This window comes from Ovis aries, chromosome 7 (assembly GCF_016772045.2).
Source record: "Ovis aries strain OAR_USU_Benz2616 breed Rambouillet chromosome 7, ARS-UI_Ramb_v3.0, whole genome shotgun sequence".
Lineage (NCBI taxonomy): Eukaryota > Metazoa > Chordata > Mammalia > Artiodactyla > Bovidae > Ovis > Ovis aries.
In genome coordinates this window covers 64,688,499-64,714,326 of record NC_056060.1, presented here as the reverse complement: position 1 = coordinate 64,714,326, position 25,828 = coordinate 64,688,499, and the positions used below count along the sequence as shown (strand labels likewise).

Here is a 25,828-nt window from a genome sequence, read left to right as displayed (position 1 = left end):
GCTCAGAAATGCTCAGAGAGAGGCAGGCTTAAACCTACAATGAAACAAATAGACCAGCCTGAAACTTCATTGTACCCGGCCAGTAAAAGACGATGGGAAGACTAGTGTGGATGAAGACAGAGAACTGACATCTAGATTTGTCTCTGCCTCTAGCTGTGTGAACTGGACGTGGAACAACAGACTGGTTCCAAATAGGAAAAGGAGTACGTCAAGGCTGTATATTGTCACCCTGCTTATTTAACTTATATGCAGAGTACATCATGAGAAATGCTGGACTGGAAGAAACACAAGCTGGAATCAAGATTGCCAGAAGAAATATCAAAAACCTCAGATATGCAGATGACACTACCCTTATGGCAGAAAATGAAGAGGAACTAAAAAGCCTCTTGATGAAAGTGAAAGAGGAGAGTGAAAAAGTTGGCATAAAGCTGAACATTCAGAAAACGAAGATCATGGCATCCGGTCCCATCACTTCATGGGAAATAGATGGAGAAACAGTGGAAACAGTGTCGAACTTTATTTTGGGGGGCTCCAAAATCAATGCAGATGGTAACTGCAGCCATGAAATTAAAAGACGCTTACTCCTTGGAAGAAAAGTTATGACCAACCTAGATATCATATTGAAAAGCAGAGACATTACTTTGCCGACTAAAGTCCGTCTAGTCAAGGCTATGGTTTTTCCAGTAGTCATGTATGGATGTGAGAGTTGGCCTGTGAAGAAGGCTGAGCATCAAAGAATTGATGCTTTTGAACTGTGGTGTTGGAGAAGACTCTTGAGAGTCCCTTGGGCTGCAAGGAGATCCAGCCAGTCCATTCTGAAGATCAACCCTGGGATTTCTTTGGAAGGAATGATGCTAAAGCTGAAACTCCAGTACTCTAGCCACCTCATGTGAAGAGTTGACTCATTGGAAAAGACTTTGATGCTGGGAGGGATTGGAGGCAGGAGGAGAAGGGGACGACAGAGGATGAGATGGCTGGGTGGCATCACTTGATGGACACAAATCTGAGTGAACTCTGGGAGTTGGTGATGGACAGGGAGGCCTGGCGTGCTGCGATTCATGGTGTTGCAAAGAGTCAGACATGACTGAGCGACTGAACTGAACTGAACTAGTGGTGTAGCCTTGGGAAAGTCATTTAATTTTCTAGGCCCTTGGTTTCAAATGTTATAAAATGAAGGATTCAGTCAAGAAGATCACTTGGATCATTAATTTTAATCTCTAGAATTCTCTGATTTTATTTCTAAGAATATGTTCCAATTATATCTAATTGCCTTTAAGATTCCATGCACTTTTCATTTTTGAACTGTGGACCTGTTTGCTTCTCTGTCTTAAAGCTTAGTGAGTTAGCTGACTTTGAAATTATTGCTCACTTCTCTCCCCTTTACTCTGAACCCTTATGGACATCACCCTTTTCACCATAGTGTTCAAATGCACAGCAGGAAGATGACCCTTGACCTCATGTGGGCTCAGTCCTGCCCAGGGATCTTATTGCAGTTCCCTACTCTGATCTTTCCCCTACTTTCTTAGGTAACTATTTCACATTTTTCCATCTTCCTTCAAACCATTCAAACTTTTCCCCTTCTCTTGACTCTCAAATAATAAATCTGTGTCCTATTTTACTGAGAAAAACGAAGGAGAAGAGGATTTGTACAAGAGCCTATTGCCTCATCTACCCACTTATCTGTACCTTTGCCTTGATATTCTGCCTCTTCTTCAGTTAGAGTATATGAGTGATCAATATATTAATCTAAAGCCGACTCCTGTGCTTGTGACTAGACCCCATCTCCTCTTGCCTACTCAAGAGCACTGTTGTTCAGTCACTCAGTTGCGTTTGACTCTTTGTGACCCCATGGACTGAGTGCACCAGGCTTCCCTGTCCTTCCCCATCTCCTGGAGCTTGCTCAAACTCAAGTCCATTGAGTCAGTGATACCACCCAACCATCTTATCCTCTGTCATACCCTTCTCTTGACTTCAGTCTTTCCCAGCATCAGGGTCTTGTCTTTTCTGAGAGTCAGCTCTTCACATCAGGTGGCCAAAATATTGGAGCTTCAGCTTCAGCATCAGTCCTTCTAATGAATATTCAGGATTCAAAAACATTACTCCAGCAATTGTCCCCTCCCCCTTTCACATCAGTTTTCTCTTTGTAATGGATCATTTCGATAGCATACAAACGTGCTGAAATACCATCCAGCTTAAATTTCTCTTTTGTTTCCACATGTCTTTTAAATATTGCTCCAATTCTCTATTTCTTCATACTATAAAATCCTTGAAAAAGTTGTCTCTACTCACTGTGTACGACTTATTCCCTCCTTTTTTATACCCACTCCAGTGACTTCTGTGTAGCTATATCTAGTTGTTAATTATTAGTCCTCATCTTACTTATCTCAGCATTTGATCTAATTAGCCACTCTTTTTTGAAAAAATATTTTTGCACTTAGCTTTACCTTTTGGTTATCATCCTACCATATTCGCTATTCATCTTTCTTTCAGCATTGAGATGCTGCTCAAGGTTATAGTCCTTAGAACTATTCTCTTCTGTATGGACCCAATACCTAGCTGATCTCAACCAGCCTCATGACTTTTAAGTTCATATGTACTCTGATGGCTCCCAAATACTTTGTCTCCAGCCCAGAAATTTCCTTTTACCTTCAGTCTCATTTAGCTCACTATCTATTCTAGATAGGTATCCGATAGGCATCTCAAAGTTAATATATCTAAACCACATTCTTCCACCATTCTGAATCTGTGCTTCGCAAACAGCCATTGTCTCAAAGTACCTGGCATCTCCGTCTCTCTAGTTGCTTAGACTAGGAGATAGTTATGAAATCTAAGCATCTCTCTAATTGCTTAGCCAATGACAATATACTTATGAAAACTTCTGCTTAAATTCTATCCTGTTGGTGGTTCTACCTTCAAAATATATTCAGAGTTCAACTATATCTTATCACCTCCACTCCCGTTTTCATGGTCTCCCTAATTGGCTTGCTAGTTCCTTGCTTCTGTTCTCAACATGGCAGATAAAACAGTCATTAAAACTTTGAGTCAGGTTATGTGACTCCTTTGAGTCAGGTTATGTGACTCCTTTGCTCACAGCTACCCTGGGAGTTCTTATCTGGTTCATAACATAAAGCTTAAAATTCTTTTTTTTTTTGGCTATGTTGTGGCCCTTGCAGGATCTTAGTTCACGGACCAGGGGTCGGACCTGTGCCCCTTGCATTGGGATCATGGGCCCCCGGCCCACCAGGGAAGTCCCCTAAAACCTCAGATTCTTATAATGGTCTATGAGGTCTCTAAATTTTCTGCATCACACCTTTCCTCACTAACACTCCTCTCACCTTGCCTGCTGCCACACTCTCATTCCCCCCACTTCAGCCACATTGGCCCCCTACCTATTCCTGCTTCAGTGCCTTGCATGTATAGTTTTCTTGGCTTGGCAGTGTCTTTTTGCAGACAACCACAAGGCTCACTATTTCATCACATATGAAATAGATGCCCACCCTGCATTTCTATCCTTTTTACCCTATTTAATCTTTCATCATATCATTTTATGGCTATCTGACATATATCGACTTTAAAATGTTTCTGTCTTCCTTCTCTAGAGTGGAAGCTTCACAAGGGCAGGGCTTTGTTCTTTTTTCATTGCCGAGTTCCCAGGGCCTGTGCCTGGGCGTGGCACATAGTAAGTGCCCACTACTGATTTGTTGAGTAAATATGTGAATGAATGGGGAGGTTCAGGTCATTCCCATACACTTGCCAAAAGATTGCCTTATGCAGGTGCTTCTCCGTTAGCTTATGCATATGTGCATGTTCCCAATAGCATGCCGGAAGACAGAAATTCAGAAAGCACCATCCCAGTTGAAATCCATGGTCCTTTTGACACAGTATTCTCTAGCCAACAACAATGCAACGGAATTAGGTCAAAGCAGATATGTACACTTGATAGCACATTGTCATTGTTAGGCTAGATCTGCAATTCAAACTAGCTTGAACAAATAAACCAAGAAAGGAATATATTGGTTCCAGTAATTTGGAAGTATAATGGGTATTTTTAGGTATAGCTGGATTGTGAGACTCCAATGAAGTAATAACTTTGTATATATCTCTTGGATTCTTCTTTCCTGGATTGGCTTCATTCTCAATCAGGCTCTGTACAGATGATGGCAAAGAGAGCCTTAGGCAGTTGGTTCCAAGCTTATGTGGTCCCCAGCCCTACCACAATTCTTTGAAGTTGGCAGGCGCAGGCCATAGAAGGAAGCAAATCAGAGTAAACAAAAAAATGACATTGCTGCTCTGCTCCTCATGGCCATTTGTAAAGTTGATTTATTCAAAATTTTAAAATGTATTTTCATTTCCTTGAAGTCATTGACATAGAGTTGTCATTTTAGATTCAGCTGTCTTTGATTATTATGTTTGTTAGAGCCCCATGTTTGTTTCCTCTGCAACTCTTTCTGGCGTAATGTTATTGTTCCTAATAGCATTGATGAGTCTTTGGAAACTTTAGACCAAACACAATTCAAATGCTAGTTAGCCCCTTTGGTGCTGTTGTCATGACCTGATGAAAATTATATAGACTGGGGCAATGTCTATGGGATCTGATGCAAGTGGTGTGGTCCTTGCCACCAAAATAGGCCTCATACCACCCTTATCCAGAGGAAAAGATTAGTCAAATTCTGCTCCAAAGTAGATGCAGCTTGAGAACAAACTTTTAGCTTAGGAAATCAATAGGTTCTACAGGCATTTCAGTCAAGAGATTTGGGACTGGTCAGGCTGAGTCCTTTTAACATGAACCTGGGCTATCATTTGCTCAGTCTGCTTGATCCAGGGAGTGGAATGGGCATCTTACCTTATTCCTAAGATAGAAGGCCTTTGCCATTATAAAGTCACAGTTCAACTCATCCTTAGAGAGCTCTGGGTGGAGAATTTCAGAAGGGAGGTGAGGGAAATAGAGGGAGAGATTAGACAGGTCAAGATTCAAAATGGGGGAGCTACAACACTAGTTCTGCTGATTTAAATAAGAAAAGAGTTTATAAGAAAATATTGTGAGGTGGCCCACAAGATGACTAGAATGGCTGGAGATCCAGGTCCAGGAAATCAACAGGAACATAGATTTTGTGCATTGAATTGTGTTCCTCTAAAAGACATGTTGAAGTCCTAATCCCCAATACCTGTGAAGGTGACCTTTATCGGAAATAAGGTCATTGTAGATGTAATCAAGTTTAAAATGTGGTCATATTGGGTTATGGTGGTCTCTGACCAGTGACTGGCATCTTTTTAAGAGAAAGGAAGAGACCAGGTAAGAAGGCCATTGGAAGCTAGATGTGCAGACTGGAGTGATGCAACCACAACCAAGGGACACCAAAGATTGTCAGCAGTCCTTGGGTAGTTTGAAGCTACCCAGTTTGTTGTACTTTGTTTTGGCAGCCCAAGGAAACTAACACAGTCAGGAAGCATTGTAGTGGGAGCCTCAGCCAGAATCATGCTGAGTCTGCAGATGTGATACGAGAGCTGCTGCTGGTTACTCATGCTGGTGCCCCTGGCAGTAGTGCCCTCTTCTCTGGTCCAGGATGAATGCTCCATTCTCCTTGTTTGCTTGTATTCAAGTTCTAGGTAGGATTGTCTGACTGAATAAAGTCTGGGGCACATGTGCCTACCCAAGGTGACCAGAGGAGAGAAAACAAGACTCTGGAAATTCAGAAAGTTACACAGTGGGTCTTTCTCAGAGATAAGACAGAACTTCAGATGCTAGGTAACCAAAAAAAGTCACTGTAACATGTATATGAAAGAAGGCAGCTATTTTAAAATGTTGTTCAGTCACCCAGTTGTATCCAACTCTTTGTGACCCTGGGGACTATAGCCCACCTCCCTGTCCCTCACCATCTCCTGAAATTTGCCCAAGTTCATGTCCATTGCATCAGTGATGCCATCCAGCCATCTCATCCTCGGACACACTTCTCCTTCTGCCCTCAATCTTTCCCAGCCTCAGGGACTTTTCCAATGAGTTGGCTGTTTGCATCAGATAACCAAAATACTGGAGTTTCAGCTTCAGCATCGATCCTTCCAATGAATATTCAGGATTGATTTCCCTTAAGATTGACTAGTTTGATCTCCTTTCTGTCCAAGGGACTCTCAGGAGTCTTCTGCAGCACCACAGTTCGAAGGCATCAATTCTTTGGCACTCTGCCTTTATGGTCCAGCTCTCACAACTGTGCATGACCACTGGGAAGACCATAGCCTTGACTACACAGACCTTTGTTGACAAAGAAATGTCTCTGCTTTTCAACACACTGTCTAGGTTTGTCATAGCTTTCCTGCCAAGAAGTAATCACCTTCTGATTTCATGGCTGCAGTCACCATCCACAGTGACTTTGGAGCCCAAGAAGAGGAAGTCTGTCACTACTTCCACCTTTACTCCTTCTATTTGCCAGGAAGTAATGGGGCTGGATGCCATGATGTTAGGTTTATTGATATTTAGTTTTAAGCCAGCTCTTTCACTCTCCTCCTTCACTCTCATCAAGAGGCTCCTTAGTTCCTCTTCACTTTCTGCCATTATAGAGTGGTATCATCTGCATATCTGAAGTTGTTGATGTTTCTCTCGCCTATCTTGATTCTAGCTCAAAATTCATCCAGTCCGGCGTTTCTCATGATGTACTTAGCATATAGCTTAAATAAACAGGGTGACAGCAGACAGCCCTGTCATACTCCTTTCTCAATCTTGAACCAATCAGTTGTTTCATACAGGGTTCTAACTGTTGCTTATTGACCCGTATACAGGTTTCTCAGGAGACAAGTAAGATGGTCTGGTATTCCCATGTCTAAATATCAATAACCTCAGATATGCAGATGACACCACCCTATGGTAGAAAGTGAAGAGGAACTAAAAAGCCTCTTGATGAAAGTGAAAGAGGAGAGTAAAAAAGTTGGCCTAAAGCTCAGCATTCAGAAAACTAAGATCATGGCATCTGGTCCCATCACTTCATGGGAAATAGATGGAGAAACAGTGGAAACAGTGTCAGATTTTATTTTTTGGGGCTCCAAAATCACTGCTGATGGTGATTGCAGCCATGAAATTAAAAGACGCTTACTCCTTGGAAGGAAAGTTATGACCAACCTAGATAGCATATTGAAAAGCAGAGACATTACTTTGCCAACTAAGGTCCGTCTAGTCAAGTGGTCATGTATGGATATGAGAGTTGGACTGTGAAGAAAGCTGAGCACCGAAGAATTGATGGTTTTGAACTGTGGTGTTAGAGAAGACTCTTGAGAGTCCCTTGAACTGCAAGGAGATCCAACCAGTCCATTCTAAAGGAGATCAGTCCTGGGTGTTCATTGGAAGGACTGATACTGAGGCTGAAACTCCAATACTTTGGCCACCTCATGCAAAGGGTTGACTCACTGGAAAAGACCCTGATGCTGGGAGGGATTGGGGGGCGGGAGGAGAAGGGGATGATAGAGGATGAGATGGCTGGATGGCATCACCAACTTGATGGACGTGAGTCTGAGTGAACTCCGGGAGTTGGTGATGGACAGGGAGGCCTGGCATGTTGCAGTTCATGGGGTTGCAAAAAGTTGGACATGACTGAGTGACTGAACTGAACTGAACTGAACTGATAAGAGCTTTCCACAGTTTGTTTTGATCCACATAGTCAAAGGCTTTATCGTAGTTGACAAAACAGAAGTAGATGTTTTTTCTGGAATTCCCTTGCTTTCTCTATGATCCAGCAAATGTTGGCAATTTGATCTCTGGTTCCTTTTCTTTTTCTTAAACCCAGCTTGGATATCTGGAAGTTCTTGGTTCACATAATGCTGAAGCCTAGCATGCAAGATTTTAAGCATGACCTTGCTAGCATGGGAGATGAATGCAACTGTCTGATGGTTAGCACATTCTTGTTACTACCCTTCTTGGGAACTGGGATGAGGATTGACCTTTTCCAGTCCTGTGGCCACTGCTGGGTCTTCCAGATTTGCTGACATATTGAATGCAACATCTTGATGGCATCATCCTTTACGGTTTTTTTGAATAGCTCTACTGGAATTCCATCCCATCCACTGGCTTTATTAACAGCAATGCTTCCTAAGGTTCATCTGACTTTGCACTCCAGAATGTCTCACTCTGGGTGACTGGCCACACCATCGTAGTAATCCAGTTCATTAAGATCTTTTTTGTACAGTTCTTCTGTGTATTCTTTCCATCTTTTCTTGATCTCTTCAGTGTCTACTAAGTGTATACCATTTCTGTCCTTTATTGTGTACATATTCTGTCCTTTAAAATGTGTACATTTTAAAACGTAGTAAGTTGCAAATAATAATAATAACACTGAAATTTGTGAATAATTTGCATTTTGACATAAACTGGAGGGACTGCAAGTTTATCTTTTAATTTCCTTTTAGGTTCCTCCTAGAAGTTTGGATATATCGTATATATCTTCATGGCATATACTTGAGAATGTCACATCTGAAAATGCCATTTGCTGGGCATTTCTGCAAAAAACAAGACAGGTGTATGTTGAAGTAGATGTTGTGTCACCACAAATTTGAGCAGATTGTGAAGAAGGCCAGAGGTGCTGTACACTGTGGAGAAGGATAGGCTCTGAAGCAGGCCTCTGGGACTTGAGCCCTGGCTCTCCCACTTACTAGCTGTGTGATTTGACAGTGTTTTAATTTTAACCTCTTAAAGCTCTGGCTTCCCTGTTTGCCAAATTGGGATGATAATACCATTGTAAGGATTAAATGAGTTAAGCCACAACAGTGCTGGTATATAATAAGAACTAAAGGTTAGCTACTATCTCCTTACCAAGTTCTGAGCTTTGGAGAGGTTCTCTTTATCCTTTTGGGGATAGCATTTCTCAGCACAAAATTAAACAAAAACCAAAAATAGTATTCAGATAGCAAAAATATTAGTATTTTGCTTATACCAGCTGCATGAAACTATGTATCCGGGTGCTTTACCTCTCCAGTCCAGAACCAAGATCAGTAGATGGTCGCAGGCCTCCAGGGACAGGGACTACAATGTATGCTTTGCAGTTACTAGTTGTTCAGTAAATATTTGTTAAGTGTACTGGGCAAGGCAAGCAAGGTGCTTGGCAGTTTCACTGCCCATCCTAGAAAACCTCATTGCCTTCCATATCCCCATCTCTTTCTGAAGGTTTTGTACATTTAGCTTGTCTCACACTGTAGCTGTCATGCATGCTAAGTTGCTTCAGTCATGTTCAACTCTTTGTGACCCTCTGGACTGTAGCCCACCAAGCTCATACAGTGCTGGTATATAATAAGAACTGTCCATGGGACTTCTCAGGCAAGAATACTGGAGTGGGTTGCCATGCCCACTTCCAGGAGATCTTCCCAACCCAGAGATCTCTTGCAGCTCCTGCGCTGGGAGGCAGGTTCTTTACCACTAGCGCCACCTGGGAGGCCCTAGTCTGAGTCAAATCCTGGATTGTGGAAGTCAATCCACAAGTTTCTCTGATCTATCTTAGAGGAGACTTTGTGCAAACAGAGTCTTCCTCGAAGAGGTCTAGTGGATCGTGACTAACTGACCCAATCAAAGCCACTTTTGGAACGTACTAATTGGAACTTGTAGAGAGAGCCAGAAGTTGGTAGTGGAAGCAGAGTTCAAGAAGTACACAAAGCAAAACAAGCAAAACCGCGAGTTAGCTGAATCCAGAAACAGACGCTTGAGGGAAAGAGAGAGAATTAGTGAATTGCCTTTTGCTGGCAGGAGAAATAAAGACAGGCATGCATAATGGCAGGCATACCAGTGCTGTACATGATTATCTCATTTAAAATTTATGGTAACCCAATGAAACAGTTGCCATGCTTATTCTCCATTTAACACGTGAGGTCACTGAGGCCTAGGGAATTGAGTGTCTTGTTAACAGTCGTAAAATTAGAGAAGCTAAGTTGGATTGATACCTAGGTCCAGCCTATAAGCAGAAGCAGAGCAGCTGACGCCACACCGGGCAGAGTAATGAACGCCTGCCACTGAGGCCAGTTGTGTCCCAAGTCCTTGGCCAGGCCTGCTTCACTGGGAAGCCCAACTATGAATTCACTTTCACTGACTGTGTGTATAATAAATCTCCACTGAGGAAGGGGAGAAGGAAACTTGAAAGACTTTTGTTTGCTAAAGGCTCACTACTCAAGGTAGGGTTCAGGAACAGCAGATTTGGCATTACTTTGACTTATTAGAAATGCAGTATCCGGGTGCTTCCTCCAGCCCTCCTAAATCAGCCTTCCTTTTAATAATCAACACAATCTCTACATATTTGGTATGCCCATTAAAGATGGAGAAGCACTTCTCTAAAACATTGGTTGTCACACATAGCTGCACATTGGGAGGTGAAAAAGATACAGTTGCTTGGGTTTCTAGCCCTGGTCCTACTGATTTAGTTGGTGTGAGCTGTGGCCTGGACATGGTGCCTTTTGGCTCCCCACGTGATTCTAGTGTACAGCAGAAATTGAGAACTCCTGACTCTAAAACCTCTAATCATGGTGTAAATACCTGATATGCAAGGGGCTGAGGCATAATTTGAATGATGACTGTGAAATCATGAATATCAGTTAAAGTCAATACAGATTTGTTCACCTAATCAGAGGTGAAGAGAAATGCTTGAAGCTATAGAAGGATTAACCATAAAATGAGTGTGATGAAATTAAAATTACTGTGGATGACTACTTCCAACTTTTCTCCTTCTTCTGCATGTTACGGAAGACCTTACTTGCTCTTGTGTTTTCCTCTTCCTGCTCTCAAGTGAGGGTTCTATAAATGATATGGGCTCATAAGGAAAAGGAGGAGAGGTGGAAGACAGAACGTAGTGGCCAGAACAGAGTTTTAAGAAGTTTGGTGGTGGGTTTGAAGGAGTGATGTTGGTAAGTGTGGGTTTTGAGAAAACTGGGGAGAGGATTAAAAATATATGGTAAGTGTGGAAATTTAACTGATTAGAGTCTCATTAGCATTTTTAAGAGATGTAAGGAAAACACTGAATATCTTTTATAAAAAGTTCTTGTATGGAAATATACATAACACAATTTACCATTTTAATTTTTTAAGTAGACTGTTCAGTGGCATTAAGAATATTCACTTGTAGTGCAACCATCACCACTGTCCATTTCCAGAATTCTTTCATCATCCAAACAGAAACTTGACCCATTAAATAAGAACTCTTCATTTCCACTCCTCCCCCACCAGCCCCTGGTAACTGCTACTATACTTTCTGTCTCCATGAATGATTATTCTTGGTACCTCATACAAGTGGAATCATGCAATATTTGTCCTTTTGTGTCTGGTTTATTTCACATAGCGTGTGAATTTCTTTTATAATTTTTTTAACCTCTTAGACTATGCTGTATAAATTATGACTTATTTGGGAACTGAAGCATGTGTGACTTAGGTTTTTTAGTGCTGCATTAGTGTGGTGCTGCTTTTCTTGATAGGGCTTGAACTTAGATGATTATACTAAGAGGTAAGCCAAGCTAAAAGTAAAAATAGTTTCAGGAAAGGTTGAGATAACCTTGTTGATGACAGAGCATGCAGGCTTTTAAGGAAGACCGATATCTAAGATTGACAGTCTGTGATACTGCTTATAATTGCTTCATCCAGTTTGCTAACAAAGGCTTTTTGGTATTTCTGGTTGAGAGTGGATCGCATGCTCTTTACCTACTCCTGTTTTCAACTTCTTCCCAAACTAAAATGCTGTTTTAACAATTATCGCTCCCTCCTTTTGGCTGTGGAGACGTTGGTTGATTTGGCTTGTGTGAACAAAGATATTAATGTGATGAGAGCAGGGTGGGGTTTTTTGGTTTTGTTCTTAGAAAAGTATGCTTTAAATCTCATGGGTAAGCCTTAGAACACATCAATCATTTCTGAAGTGATCACTTGGGCTTTATCCCACAACTGTTGAAGAACAGGAAGTTAGAGGGACATCACTATTTTCTCTCAGAGTATTTTAGAACATTTATGATCAACCTGTGAGACCTTTACAGGAAATACTCAAAATAAATTGTCATGTACTAGTTATCTGATTTTTCACAGATTTTTCGACATTGTTGACTCAATTTTTTAAAATTTTGTCAGTGTGAGTGGTTGTGCCTACCTAGAATTTGAGGAGCTAGCATCTACATGGAAAGCTCTCAATAAATTATAGTTGCCTGTGTTGATTCTGTACCATGATAATATGTCCTTTGCAGACATCTACACTTTAGGTAGAATATGGAATTTCATTGGCAAAGAAGTGCATAGGTATTGTTATATAATACTTCTTTATTAATAAGATAATAGTATACTGTTGTCTTTAGTTGGCCTCACTAAAAGCAGAGCCTGAGATAGGGCTTCAACTGCTCTTTGGTAAGAATCTGTAAGGTAATGAGGGAGACAGGATAGGAAAGGGAAGGGCCCAGTTAAAGATATGGCTTAAGATAAAATCAAGCCTTGTAGCTTGATGTTGGAGCATAAGGGGGAACCGCTGGAATATAAATGCTACCACAGAATCATCCCAGGCAGCAGTTCAGGCTTTCATTATGTAGTGGGACCACTTTAGGACTCTAAAACTTTTATGGAAAGCTTGTGGAACCATCAAGAATAGCTATTTGCTATGACATCTGTGTCCACTAACTTTAAAATGGCTATGCAGTAGAGCCTCTTAACCAACTGTTAGTGATGAATCAAGCCAAAATTACTTCACAATGGAAAACAAAACATTATTTGTTCATGAATTTAACTTCTATTTCTTAAACATCTGTTAGATGCATAGAAATGTACTAGGCACAAAAATAATGGCCAAAACAATAAGAATTATCAATGAAGATTTTTTAATTACTTAAAGAATAGCTTGTTGAAACAGGACAGCAATAACCATTTCTTCCAGGACTTTGAATCAAGTACCTAGGCTGATAAAGGTAACGTGGTGTTTAAACTGTATTTTTGAAAAAGGATGCTACAACTTGTTTAAATTAGTTCTTTACATGACTAGTTAAACTTGGAAAGTTGAAACATTAGCAGCAAAAGTGGTACCCTGTTTCTGCTTCAAGTGATTGCACATGAAAATCAGGGGAAATTTCGTGGTGCTGAGATAGGGCTTTGGAAATTGGTAAATTTAAAATGCACCCTTTGAAATTAATCTAGAAAGCAGTGGGTTTTTTTAACATAAAAACATGTAACTCTGTCTAATGTCTATTGAACAATAAGTACTTTCAGATACAGTAATAAAGGGTTCTTATGGAGTAGGCAAAGAACTAAATGTTTTCATTTCGACTCAAGTTCTTGCCCTTACATATATTTGGTGAGCTCAGCCAGACGTATGGAAACAAAAGGAGAAAAAAATCCACAAACTTCCTCTAACCTTCTTAGTGTATGTATGTGGTGTGCTGTGCTCAGTTCTGTCCAACTCTTCGTGACCCCATGGATTGTAGCCTGCCAGTCACCTCTGTCCATGGAATTTTCTAGGCAAGAATACTGGAGTAGGTTGCCATTTCCTACTCCAGGGGCTCTTCCTGACCCAAGGATCAAAGCTATGTCTCTTGCATCTCCTGCCTTGGCAGGCAGCTTCTTTACTATTGCGCCACCTGGAAACCACATTACTAAGCCCATGTTGTGCTGTGTTGTGCTTAGTCACTTAATCATGTCCGACTCTTTGAGCCCCGATGGACTATATCCTGCCAGACTCCTCTGTCCATGGGGATTCTCCAGGCAAGAATTACTGGAGTGGGTTGCCATGCCCTCCTCCAGGGATTGAACCCAGGTCTCCTGCATTGCAGGTGGATTCTTTACCAGCTGAACTACCAGGGATGCCCTACTAAGCCCATATTTGGGAATAATAATTGTTTACTTCATCCAGTGAGCTGGGAAACGTGTGTCTTGTCATGGTTCTTCTTTCATAAGCAGCAGATATGAACTTGGAATAGCTTAAGCAGAGGGAGAGTTTACTGGAAGGATGTATAATAGTTCTTAGAATAGAAGAGAAAACTTAGGCACCTGGCTTGGAAAGGACAGGAATCATTATGATAGAATCCGAGGATCCAGGTAACAAAAATGGATGGTCTATCTTCAGAACGTGTCTGCTGCGTTGAATCCACTTCTTGCATTTTTTAATCTATGACATTTTACTTAAAGCCCAAATCTCATTTATCTCAATATTTCATTTGAGTGTAAAATTCTTCTAGTTTTCTTATAAGTTTAATTTTCCATTATCATCCTCCTGATAGAAGGGCCAGCAGAGTCCTTTGTGTTTCCATGTCTCCTTTAAAGGATATTTTTCTCCTTTTTACCCTGGAATATATTCCTAGGCTTAATATTGGTTCAAATACAGGTGTACTTATATTTAAAAGCAGATATAAGGAAATGACTACACTACCTAAGCTCAGCTAACAAGAGCTAAAGTTAGAAAAACACGTTTTCTTTTTGTTATTCCTGCACGAATCATACTACTAGTCCTCATTATCAGAGCATTATTGAAATACCTTCACTGTTTATTTGTTCATTCATTCACTCATTCATTTTTATTTATTCACCAAACAGTTCTTAGCTACCTACATTTGTCATGCCTTATTTTTTTCCCTAGGGCTTCCCTGATAGCTCAGTTGGTAAAGAATCCACCTGCAATGCAGGAGACCCTGGTTAGATTCCTGGATCAGGAAGATTCACTGAAGAAGGGATAGACTACCCACTCCAGTATTCTTGGGCTTCCCTTGGGAATAGCTGGTAAAGAACCTGCCTGCAATGTGGGAGACCTGGGTTTGATCCCTGGGTTGGGAAGATCCCCTGGAAAAGGGAAAGGCTACCCACTCCAGTATTCTGGCCTGGGGAATTCCATGGACTGTACAGTCCATGGGGTTGCAAAGAGTTGGACACAACTGAGTGACTTTCACTTTCAGAGTTTGTTTGGCTTTTAAATGGACTTAGGAAAAAGGAGGGTAAGAGGAAGGTTTCAGTGAGATTAGCACAAGCTGGTCAGAGAGGACCAGAAAGAAATTTGTGATGTAGTTTCTCACTTTTGAGTCTATATCACTGACGTAGTCTTAATTTCCAGATCCTGAAGCTTATTGTTCCTGCTGCAGAAGCAACCTACCTGGCATCAGAGTTTTCCCATCCTCTACTTACCTGGGCAAAGAAGGAGCTTAGAGGATAAATACTTAAGTGCTCCTGAAGGGCATGGGACTCAGGGCTCCCAGGTAAGGGTGGAGCTGGTAGGGTTGTTGTCTTATAGAAGCATAAATAGCAGTCCTACAACTGACTTTTTCTCTGCTCTATCGCTTGTATTCCCATTATGTCAGGTGATCTAATAACCTATGATACATTTTCTTCTTCAAGTCTAGGGTCTGATAGTGCATTTGGCTGTCATGTCTCTTTAGTTTCACTTAATCTGTAACAAAGAATGCTCAAACTACCGCACAATTGCACTCATCTCACATGCTAGTAAAGTAATGCTTAAAATTCTCCAAGCCAGGCTTCAGCAGTACGTGAACCATGAACTTCCTGATGTTCAAGCTAGTTTTAGAAAAGGCAGAGGAACCAGAGATCAAATTGTCAACATCTGCTGGATCATGGAAAAAACAAGAGAGTTCCAGAAAACATCTATTTCTGCTTTATTGACTATGCCAAAGCCTTTGACTGTGTGGATCACAATACACTGTGGAAAATTCTGAAAGAGATGGGAATACAGACCACCTGACCTGCCTCTTGAGAAACCTATATGCAGGTCAGGAAGCAACAGTTAGAACTGGGCATGGAACAACAGACTGGTTCCAAATAGGAAAAGGAGTATGTCAAGGCTGTATATTGTCACCCTGCTTATTTAACTTATATGCAGGGTACATCATGAGAAGCGTTGGGCTGGAGGAAGCACAAGCTGGAATCAAGATTGCCAGGAGAAATATCAATAACCTCAGATATGCAGATGATACCACCCCTATGGCAGAAAGTGAAGAAGAACTAAAGAGCCTCTTGATAAAAATGAAAGAGGAGAGTGAAAAAGTTGGCTTGAAGCTCAACATTCAGAAAACGAAGATCATGGCATCTGGTCCCATCACTTCATGGCAGATAGATGGGAAAAGAGTGGAAACAGTGGCTGACTTTATTTTTCCGGGCTCCAAAATCACTGCAGATGGTGACTGCAGCCATGAAATTAAAAGACGCTTACTCCTTGGAAGGAAAGCTATGACCAACCTAGACAACATATTAAAAAGCAGAGATATTACTTTGCCAACAAAGGTCCATCTAGTCAAGGCTATGGTTTTTCCAGTGGTCATGTGTGGATGTGAGAGTTGGACTATAAAGAAAGCTGAGGACTGAAGAATTGATGCTTTTGAACTGTGGTGTTGGAGAAGACTCTTGAGAGTCCCTTGGACTACAAGGAGATCCAACCAGTCCATTCTAAAGGAGATCAGTCCTGGGTGTTCATTGGAAGGACTGATGCTGAGGCTGAAACTCCAATACTTTGGCCACCTCATGCAAAGAGTTGACTCATTGGAAAAGACCCTGATGCTGGGAGGGATTGGGGGCAGGAGGAGAAGGGGACGACAGAGGATGAGATGGCTGGATGGCATCACCGACTCGATGGACATGAGTTTGGGTAAACTCCGGGAGTTGGTGATGAACAGGGAGGCCTGGCGTGCTGCGGTTCATGGGGTTGCAAAGAGTCGGACACAACTGAGTGACTGAACTGAACTGAATCTGTAACATTTCAACAGTCTTTCTGTCTTTTACATTTGCACTTTTGAAGAATATAGCCCTCACTACACCTCCTCCCCTGTCCTTTTTTTTTCCCCCTCTGGCTGTGCTCTGCAGTTTGTGGGATCCTGCAATAGAAACTCGGAATCCTAACCACTGGACTGCCAGGGAATTCCTGAACCCTGGCCTTTTTAAAAATAGAATAATCCTCATTTTAGGTCTGTCTGACATTTCCTTGTGATTAGATTGAAGTGATACATTCTAGGCCAGAGTACCACATAGGTGATACTGTGTCCTTCTCAGAGTACCATGTCTGTTCACATTGGTAATGTTAATTTCAATGACTTGCTCAAGGTGTTTTCCAAATTCTTCATTATATAATTAGTGTTTCTCTCCTCATGCTTGCATCTAGTAAGAACAGTCCATGAGGAGACACTTTAAGATGATGCAAACATTCTGATCCTCATCAAAACTTTCTGTAGGTGTAGCATCCATTGATGAATCTTGTCTGATCTAATCTTCATTATCATGGTTGCAAAAGAATGGTCCTCCAGGTCTAATACTACTTCCCCACCCACCAGTAAGCCATTGAATTTCATTACAGCTGAGGATTCCCTTTTCCCCTCATTTAATTTTTATTTACTGTCCATTTATTATTGATATGGACTTGTGCATTCCCATTTTTTAGTGGTTTATAATTGATTGGTGTACTTCTTTTGATACTCAAATTCATATATTTTTGCTTATGTAAATTACCAGGCAAATGTAGCTTTAGGCAGTTTACCAACATCCAGTTGGGTTATAGCCACTTAGCCCCGTCTAAAGTATGGGAATTTGGGAGCCACCACTGTGTGTATGTGGCATACTTGTATGTGCTTAGATATGAATAGACAATAGCACACAAAAAACTGATAGCAGGGCCTACTTTGAGAGGAGACCGGGGAAGGGGGACCAGGGTTTGAGGCTGGAGAGAAATTTTCACTTTTGTAATATTTGAATTTTAAAATTATCAGTTCTTTTAAAATGTTTGTTTTCTTGTGGAGTCGTTATCAGCAAAACCAGATCAATTTGGTTCTGCCACTGGAGAACACATTTTGTTTTCCCTGTTACTAAGCTTCTCAGCTTTATGTGAAAGCTTTTCAGGCACACAGTCTTCACTGCCTGTTGTAGAATTGTTTGGTGATTACCCTTAGCGGGGGTCTGTCTTTGAAAGCAAGCTCTGAGTACCAGCACTGCAGAGTTTGACCCCTGGCCCTCGGTTCTCAGACTCAGAGTGTGCCTCTCCTGCCAGTGTTGATGCAGTGGAGTTGCCACGGCAGTGGAGCACTGCTTCCACCCTGACCTTCTTTCTAGAGAGTCTTACAAGCTGGTGGAGGGGAGACTGTATGCGAAGTTGTTAGATCAAGTGCTCATTTCAAGCTAATTTCTCAATCATTTGGCTGCATGTGTCCTAGGTAAGTAATGATGGCTGGATTTGTTCATGGCAGTGCTTTGGAATCTTAGTAATTCCCAGTTCAGTTCAGTTCAGTTGCTTGGTTGTGTCCGACTCTTTGCAACCCTGTGAATCGCAGCACACCAGGCCTCCCTGTCCATCACCAACTCCTGGAGTTCACTCAGACTCACGTCCATCGAGTCAGGGGTGCCATCCAGCCATCTCAGCCTCTGTCATCCCCTTCTCCTCCTGCCCCCAACCCCTCCCAGCATCAGAGTCTTTTCCAATGAGTCAACTCTTCGCATGAGGTGGCCAAAGTACTGGAGTTTCAGCTTTAGCATCATTCCTTCCAAAGAAATCCCAGGGCTGATCTCCTTCAGAGAGGTCAGAGTATCTGCTATTGAGTAACTGACCTTTCTACATTTTAGATAATTGAGACCATTTTTTTTTCTATAAATCTACACACAATATATCCTAAAGTTTCTTCCTCACTTAAAATAAACCAGTACATTCAAGACACTCGAGCTCACTGTGGTAAGAAATCTCTGAACCTTGCAAAGCTCTGGATGCTCTGGCTCAGCGCAGAGAACTTTGTAACACACAACCCAGAGGAAAGCTCCATTGGCCCCCTCACAAGCAGACTTGTATAATTACTCCTCCATTAAGCCTGCCTGCAGACCACACTGAACTCAACCATAGTCATCCTTCTTGAAAAAAAATAAAATAAAGTGGCCTTATTATAAACATGGGCAAGCTGGATTTTTTTGAGGGGCTTTTGCATTTTGAAGCCTTGTGGTTTTCTTCATCTATTTGATAATCATTAACATGCGCAGCAGTTAACCTTCCAGCAATGTGAAACTTTATAGCTGAGCTTTGCAGCATCTGTCTTGAAACACAGACTGAGGTTTGCTGAGGCTGTTTTTATAATCACTGGTGGTAAAAATCAGGAAGATGCAAAATGGGCGTGTATTGAAGTGTAGTTCATCCAACATTCTAGACCTTAAATTAGAGTGATGAGCATAAACACTGCAAACAGAATTTTTTTTTTTCCCCAACTAAATTGCAATTATATTTTAAATTACCTACAATTACCAGAAACCATCTCAAAGCTAGAAATTAACTTCTTAGGCACTGGTCCCAGCAGATCAGCTGTTAAATAGACCATCTTGTGTAGCTGACCTCCCACTCTAGTTTCACTTACACACAGCCTCACACAAACCAAGCAAGGCAGAGCCCCAGGGCGGAGCGCAAGTTTCACAGTCACGTGATAGGCGTGACAACCCAACAGGGTTGTGCAGCCATATTTTTACAACTTCCTGAATTACGGTTTCATCCAGGTTCATGGCGTTTTGCTGAAATACTGTGCTTGTTTTCTTTTTGCGAGCAAGTGACCATTTTATTTTAGATTTTAGTTGAATTATTTTATGCAGCAGGTTTTGTCATCTGAAATTTAGGAGCCACTAGGACTATTCCTGACTGGTCACTGTGTGACCTTGGTTAAAGTTCTTATCTTCTCGGCCTCAGAATGGTAAGAGTGGTAAGGGATGAGCAGTTGGGAAAGTGCCAGGTGGCCTTCCTTCAGAGCACCTGCCAAGTGGCCTACTTACAGGGGTAGATTCTTCCCTTTCTTGTAGTCAGTCTGCTCCCTGGTCCTGTGTTGCCACCTCCCTTTCAGTGAGAGAATGGTGATACTTCCTGGCTAGTATGTAACTCAGGACAAGACAATGGCACCCCACCCCAGTACTCCTGCCATGGACAGAGGAGCTTGGTAGGCTGCAGTCCATGGGGTCACTAAGAGTCAGACACTTACTGAACAACTTCACTTTCACTTTTTACTTTCATGCATTGGAGAAGGAAATGGCAACCCACTCCAGTGTTCTTGCCTGGAGAATCCCAGGGATGGGGGAGCCTGGTGGGCCGCCGTCTATGGGGTCGCACAGAGTTAGACATGACTGAAGCGACTTAGCAACAGCAGTATATAAGTCAGCACATAGTTGAGCTGAATTCAGCGTGGTAGAGTACTTTAAAATGTTGAAATTTATACTTAATACATTTCAGAATGGATGAACTAGTTTAAACCTCATGGCCTCTTGTTTCTCCAGGAACCCATGATCCTCTTTTTCTTGAATCCAGTTTCTTGTCTTGAATTCACTCCGCTAACTGTCCCCAAAATGATTTTTCTGAAATGTAGAGCAATGCCAATTTCCTTCTTAAAATTTTTTCAATTTTCCAAGAGCCATCCTGATTAGATTCCTGCCAACTTCTCTGCTTCACACTTCACTTCCACAGTATGAAATTATTTCCAATTCTCTCCCATACACCACTCTTGTATTCATGTAAAACACTTCATTTTGTATTGTTGATTTTTTCTGGCTTGCTCTCCCTATCGCCTCTCCACTTGGCTAAATCTTACAGCGGTGTTTAAGACTGTTTAGACTATACTTGGACTGAATGTTTGTGTCCCCTCAAAATTCACATTATGGGCTTCCCCGCTGGCTCAGTGGTAAAGTATCTGCCTGCAATGCAGGAGACTCAGGTTCAGTCCCTGGGTCAGGAAGATCTCCTGGAGTAGGAAATGGCAACCCACTTCAGTATTCTTGCCTGGAGAATTCCATGGACAGAGAAGCCTGGTAGGCTACAGTCCATGAGGTCACAGAGTCAGATACAACTGAGCATGCATGGCAAAATTCATATATTGAAATCTCAACCCTCAATGTCATGGTATCAGCAGGTACCTTTGGGAGGTGATCAGGTCATAGGCAGAGCCTGCATGAACAGGATCAGTGCCCTTAAAAAGAGGCCCCAGAAAGGTCACTTGTCCTATCTGCCATGAGAAGACAGCCATCACTGAGGAGGCGGACTTGCACCAGACACCAGATCTGCCAGTGCCATCGTCTTGGACTTCCTCATTTCCAGAATTGGAAAAAATAAATTTCTATTGTTTCTAAGCTCCCCAGTTTATGGTATTTTGTTATATCTGCCCAAACTAAGACAGACCATATGCCCCAGAAAGCCTCTCTGAAAGTCCCTACAGTCTAGTAGATAATGTTTTTAAATTTATTCACTTAATTAATATAAAGTTGAATGCCTATTATGTACTCAGTGGTATTAACTAATGAGGATCATTTTCCTCTATGAGTTGCTCTCCTCTTCTCTAGGTATCAGGGAAGAGAGGAGAGTGTCCAAAGAGAGTGAGTTAGATTTCCTGGTGCACGTTACAGGGAGGGCCAGATGGATGACCTTTAGGGCATGTTTGGTAGGCCTTATCTGAGAACTACAGAAGGGTGATGTCGAACAAATAACTACCATCATTTCTCTCAACTATGAACTCTATAAAGTTGAACTTGAGCCTAAATAAAGGATGGTTTTTGTTGGACTAACAGTAAGTTTGGTTAATAGTGTGCTAGACCTTATACTATTAATTGTACTATTATACTATTAATGCACCCTTCCTTATACTATTAATGATGTAATATTGCAGTTACATTAAAATAGTTAGTATGATTAGGGGATAAACCAGAAAGAGGATTTGTTTTGATTATTCTGTGCCCTATAAGTCATATCAGTGACTTGATTAAGTAATGCTTCTTTAACCCAACTTCTGGGGATTTTTGAGAGATAGACAAATTGGTATAGAATTAAAAGGTGACAAATAGATGGGCTAATATATCTGCAATCCCATTATATCAATAGGAATGCTTTCAGCATCAAGAGAAAACCTAACCAAAGTGACAAACCATTTTACTCATATAACAAGCATTCTGGAGGTAAACAGCTGTTGGTGACTGGTAACAGTGTGAAAAATACAAAGCCAGCATTTCTCCAATTTTGTTGGCCATTCTCTTGTGCTTTGCAAGGTGGTTGCCATAGCTCTAGATATGAGTCTATATCCAAAACAGAAAGAGTGTGACAGTGTCATTTCTCCTTTATATCAGGAAAGCAAGGATTTGCCAGAACTCCCGGAGACTCTTACTTACACCTCACTGGGGCTGAAACTGCCTCAGTGGCGGACCCTAGCTTCAGGAGAGCAGGAAAGCAAATATATGGCTTTTCTAGTCTCTATAATGCAACATGCCAAGTAAGGTAGATTTGAGAACAGGAGATGGGCTAAACAACCACTGGCTTCTGCCACATGTATCCTGTTTAATTCTCTTCGAAGTCATCAGGCTTCACTACCATTTATCAGAGTCTTGGTCTTTAGGACTCTTTTAAAGTAAAGGTGGCAGAAATATGAAGTTATACATTGTTTATAAGTTTCCTCAGTTACTACAGCAATGTGCCTGCATCTTCAACAGCCCATTTCATGCCTGAAGAAGAAGCATTTGCCTGTGGTGCCAGGGAAATTTTTTGAATCCAGTTGTTTGGATCGTTTTGAAAAAAGTGCAAACAAAAATGTCTATCCTTGGTTTAATTTTTCACTCTTGTTTATCCATGGGTGCTTCTAAGAGCTTTTGCAAGTAAACCTTCCAAATCTTAAACTAAGCGTGGTAGGCAAACTATCTCACAGTTTACAACCGATCAAGAAGAATAACAATCCATTAATTCTGGTGAGGTAACCTCAGGAAAGGGGGCATGTGGAGTAAACCAGGGGGATTCTAGCAAGTGTGAAGGTTTGAAACCATACTGTATTCTCCCTGTGGTGGTATGTCCACAGACACCTCTCTGCTTTAGGAACACATGTGGCAGGATATTCTCTGATACAGTTGGCCTAAGGGCAGTACAGAGTAGTGTTTAAGCTCTGGAGCCAGTCTGTCTAGGCTCAAGTCCTGCTTCTACAACTTACTAGCTGTGTGACCTCGGACATGTTACATAAACTCTCTGTGCCTCTAAAGTGGACAATAATAGTACTCAGCTAATGTATATGAATATATATGTGAAGCATTAAGAAAATTTCCCATCACATTATACACAACAACTGGTACCTGTTAGCTTTTGTCATTGTATAGTGCTATTATATAATGGTAATGTCCACCAGGCCAAGTAGATTCTTTGCTTCTTCACCTTTTCCTTTCTGCGGCTGTGCATCCTTTTGGACATTTGCCTATTATAGAGGAAGCACTCGTAAATACTCATTAATGTTTAAGTGCCTCAGAAGTAGTAGTACTTCATCACTCTGTACATTGTGCTATGCAGTCTGCATTATTATCACAATTTCACAGAAGGAAAAGGAAGTTGAGCAGAATGGTGAAAGAGTCTGTCCAAGCCATGCAGCTAGTAAACTTGTTGGAGTTAGAATTAGAACACAGGTATTTTGGACTCCAAGATCTATACTTCCTCCCTTTGTGGCATTATTGAATTGAGTTATAAAACTTAAATTAGCTTTTTTTGTGCATATCTTTTTTTCTGCATGTAATTTTCTCATGCTCTGTGGGAAAGATTTGAGCCATAGGCATCTTGTAGGACATCTGCACAGCTCACAATCATCTTTCTCTTTCTAAAAACCATTTCAGAATCCTAATAAAGGAGGCCCCACTTTTTCAGAATACAAAACCCTTCTTTCCTAAGAGCAACCCATTCCATATGAGTGTCATAGGCCCGACTATAGGCTTCCCAGAAGAGGCAGCATCACCTAGGTTATCCCAGTAAATCAGATAACCCATCCCATAAACTGCCTTAATTGGTACAGGAACTGTACATGATCAACTCAGATCAGTAAATCATTCTTTCTTGGGACTTTTTCCTGGAGTTATTTGGGAAAACAAAACAAAATATATTTCCTCTCTTTTGGGGTTATTAAGCTTATATAGAACTGGAGTCTTCAGCTTCCAGCTGTCATTCTGTTGGGGGAGAGGACTGTTGAAGAATTAGAGTGTAAGGGCCTGATATTGTCATTTATGATCCTTGAACTGGGTGTACCTGAGGTCAGATAAATCTCCTAATCTATTTATGAGAGTTAAGAAATTCCCTTAATTTGCTTACATTTTTTTGAGTTAGATTAATGCCACCTGTAGTAAAGAATCTTTATTAATATGCTTATTCCCCTTCCTTATCCATGGGTGTGAAAATCTTTCTTTAATTCATAAACTTTGTATTAAGGACTTTAAATTGACACTCATGTCAGATTAGCATGAGGTAAACGATTGTATTTGCATGGAATCAAATCCAGAAGAATTAGAAATCTTCACTCATCCTGAAGATTTTGCTTGGGTATTCCTTCCTTAGCTGTCATCACACAGCTACAGTTGATGCATAGATGATGTATCCCCAGGACAGCAATATGACAGAATACAAAACTGAATAAATCTGGTTCAGTGTGTGGCAACTCACTGGCTTCATGGTAAGAACACAACAAAAGTTCAAAGCATGGGCATAAGATGCAGGCTCTAGAGTAATCTCTGGAGTGGTTTAAAAAAAAATCTCTTTTGAGCTTTTCTTTTTCTAATTTTCCATCCTTTCTATTTATGAGACTTCACAATTTGGGATTTCACTCGTGCTTAGAGAATGGGACATTTGAAAACCAGAAAAGAAAAGATAGGGAATGATGCTTTTGTTATTATTGTCATATTAAGGTGAAAGCAAGAAATTTCAATTATAAATCAATCCTGTTAGAATCAGGGGTGAATTCGAATCTTAATAGGCAGTGAGGAGAACTGTTGGCCAGATCTTTCATAGAACCATAGAACTATAGAATATTTAAAGAGGAAGCTGCTGCTGCTGCTAAGTCGCTTCAGTCGTGTCCAACTCTGTGCGACCCCATAGACGGCAGCCCACCAGGCTCCGCCGTCCTTGGGATTCTCCAGGCAAGAACCCTGGAGTGCAATTCAATATTTTCATTTTATGAAAGAAAAAGTTGAAACCTAGAAGGTTAATCCACTTGTTCAAAGTTACAGAAACAAGCCTGTCATTCAGAACTCCCTGGTTTCATCTGTTGTTCTTTTACTGGATCGTGTTACCTTTTTTCTGAGTCTAAAATTGTCAGGCTGGGTCAAAACTAGATGTAATGTTCACAATTCATTTGCATCATGGAGAGGAAGGCAATCAATGAATGAGCAGTTTCATTAATTCAGCACTAAATACAACTGTATTACATTAAAGCAGCAAAAGAAAATAAGCAGACAACACTAGACGTAACCTCATACTTGACTAAATTGCAGTTTCTCTATCTGTAATTCAAAGTCCAAGTTTCTCCAACCTTTCAAACTTGTTATCCTTACTTTTTTCATTGTTGAAGAAAATTTATGGAAGCTTCCTCCCAACTCTGCCACGCTAAATACATACAGATACATACATACAGACAGAGATTCCCTCTTACATTGAAGCTCTTATAGAAATAACTACACCAAAAAACTAATTTGTGAAAAAAAAAAAAAAACTAATTTGTGGAATATTTGCAAGTAAATGGATTATTGGCAATTTACAAAGCAATTCATATTTATACCTTGAGTTTTTTTATTCTTGTTGTTGTTAACTCCTTGCATTCCTCAGAGAGATATATGACCTGTAGAGAATGAATGATTTCATTCCAAATATGTAGAATCATGGAATTTGGGGTGAGAAGGTTATTTAGAAACTGCCTGGTCCAATATTTATTGATGAGGAATCCAAGACCTAGGGATTTTAATTGACTGTATATAACCTTGGGCAAGAAACTGTTATGAATCCTTCCATTATGTCATCTGAAATTAACTTTTTCTTGAAAAATCTGAATTTTCAGGGAAAATTGAAATTTGATAGCAGATAATAAAGTATATAAAAATATTTTATACATTAACATTAGTTTGAATATGTAAATTAGATTA

At 40.9% G+C, this 25,828-nt stretch overlaps 1 protein-coding gene across 1 annotated transcript; it reads right to left on the bottom strand.

Annotated features, from left to right (window-relative positions):
* Positions 1-24,200: 24,200 nt before the first annotated feature.
* LOC114115867 (small integral membrane protein 27-like) lies at positions 24,201-24,365 on the bottom strand. The gene is given in 1 exon segment (XM_027972254.1): positions 24,201-24,365. A coding segment is annotated over 1 exon segment (165 nt).
* Between the last annotated feature and the right edge of the window lie 1,463 nt (positions 24,366-25,828).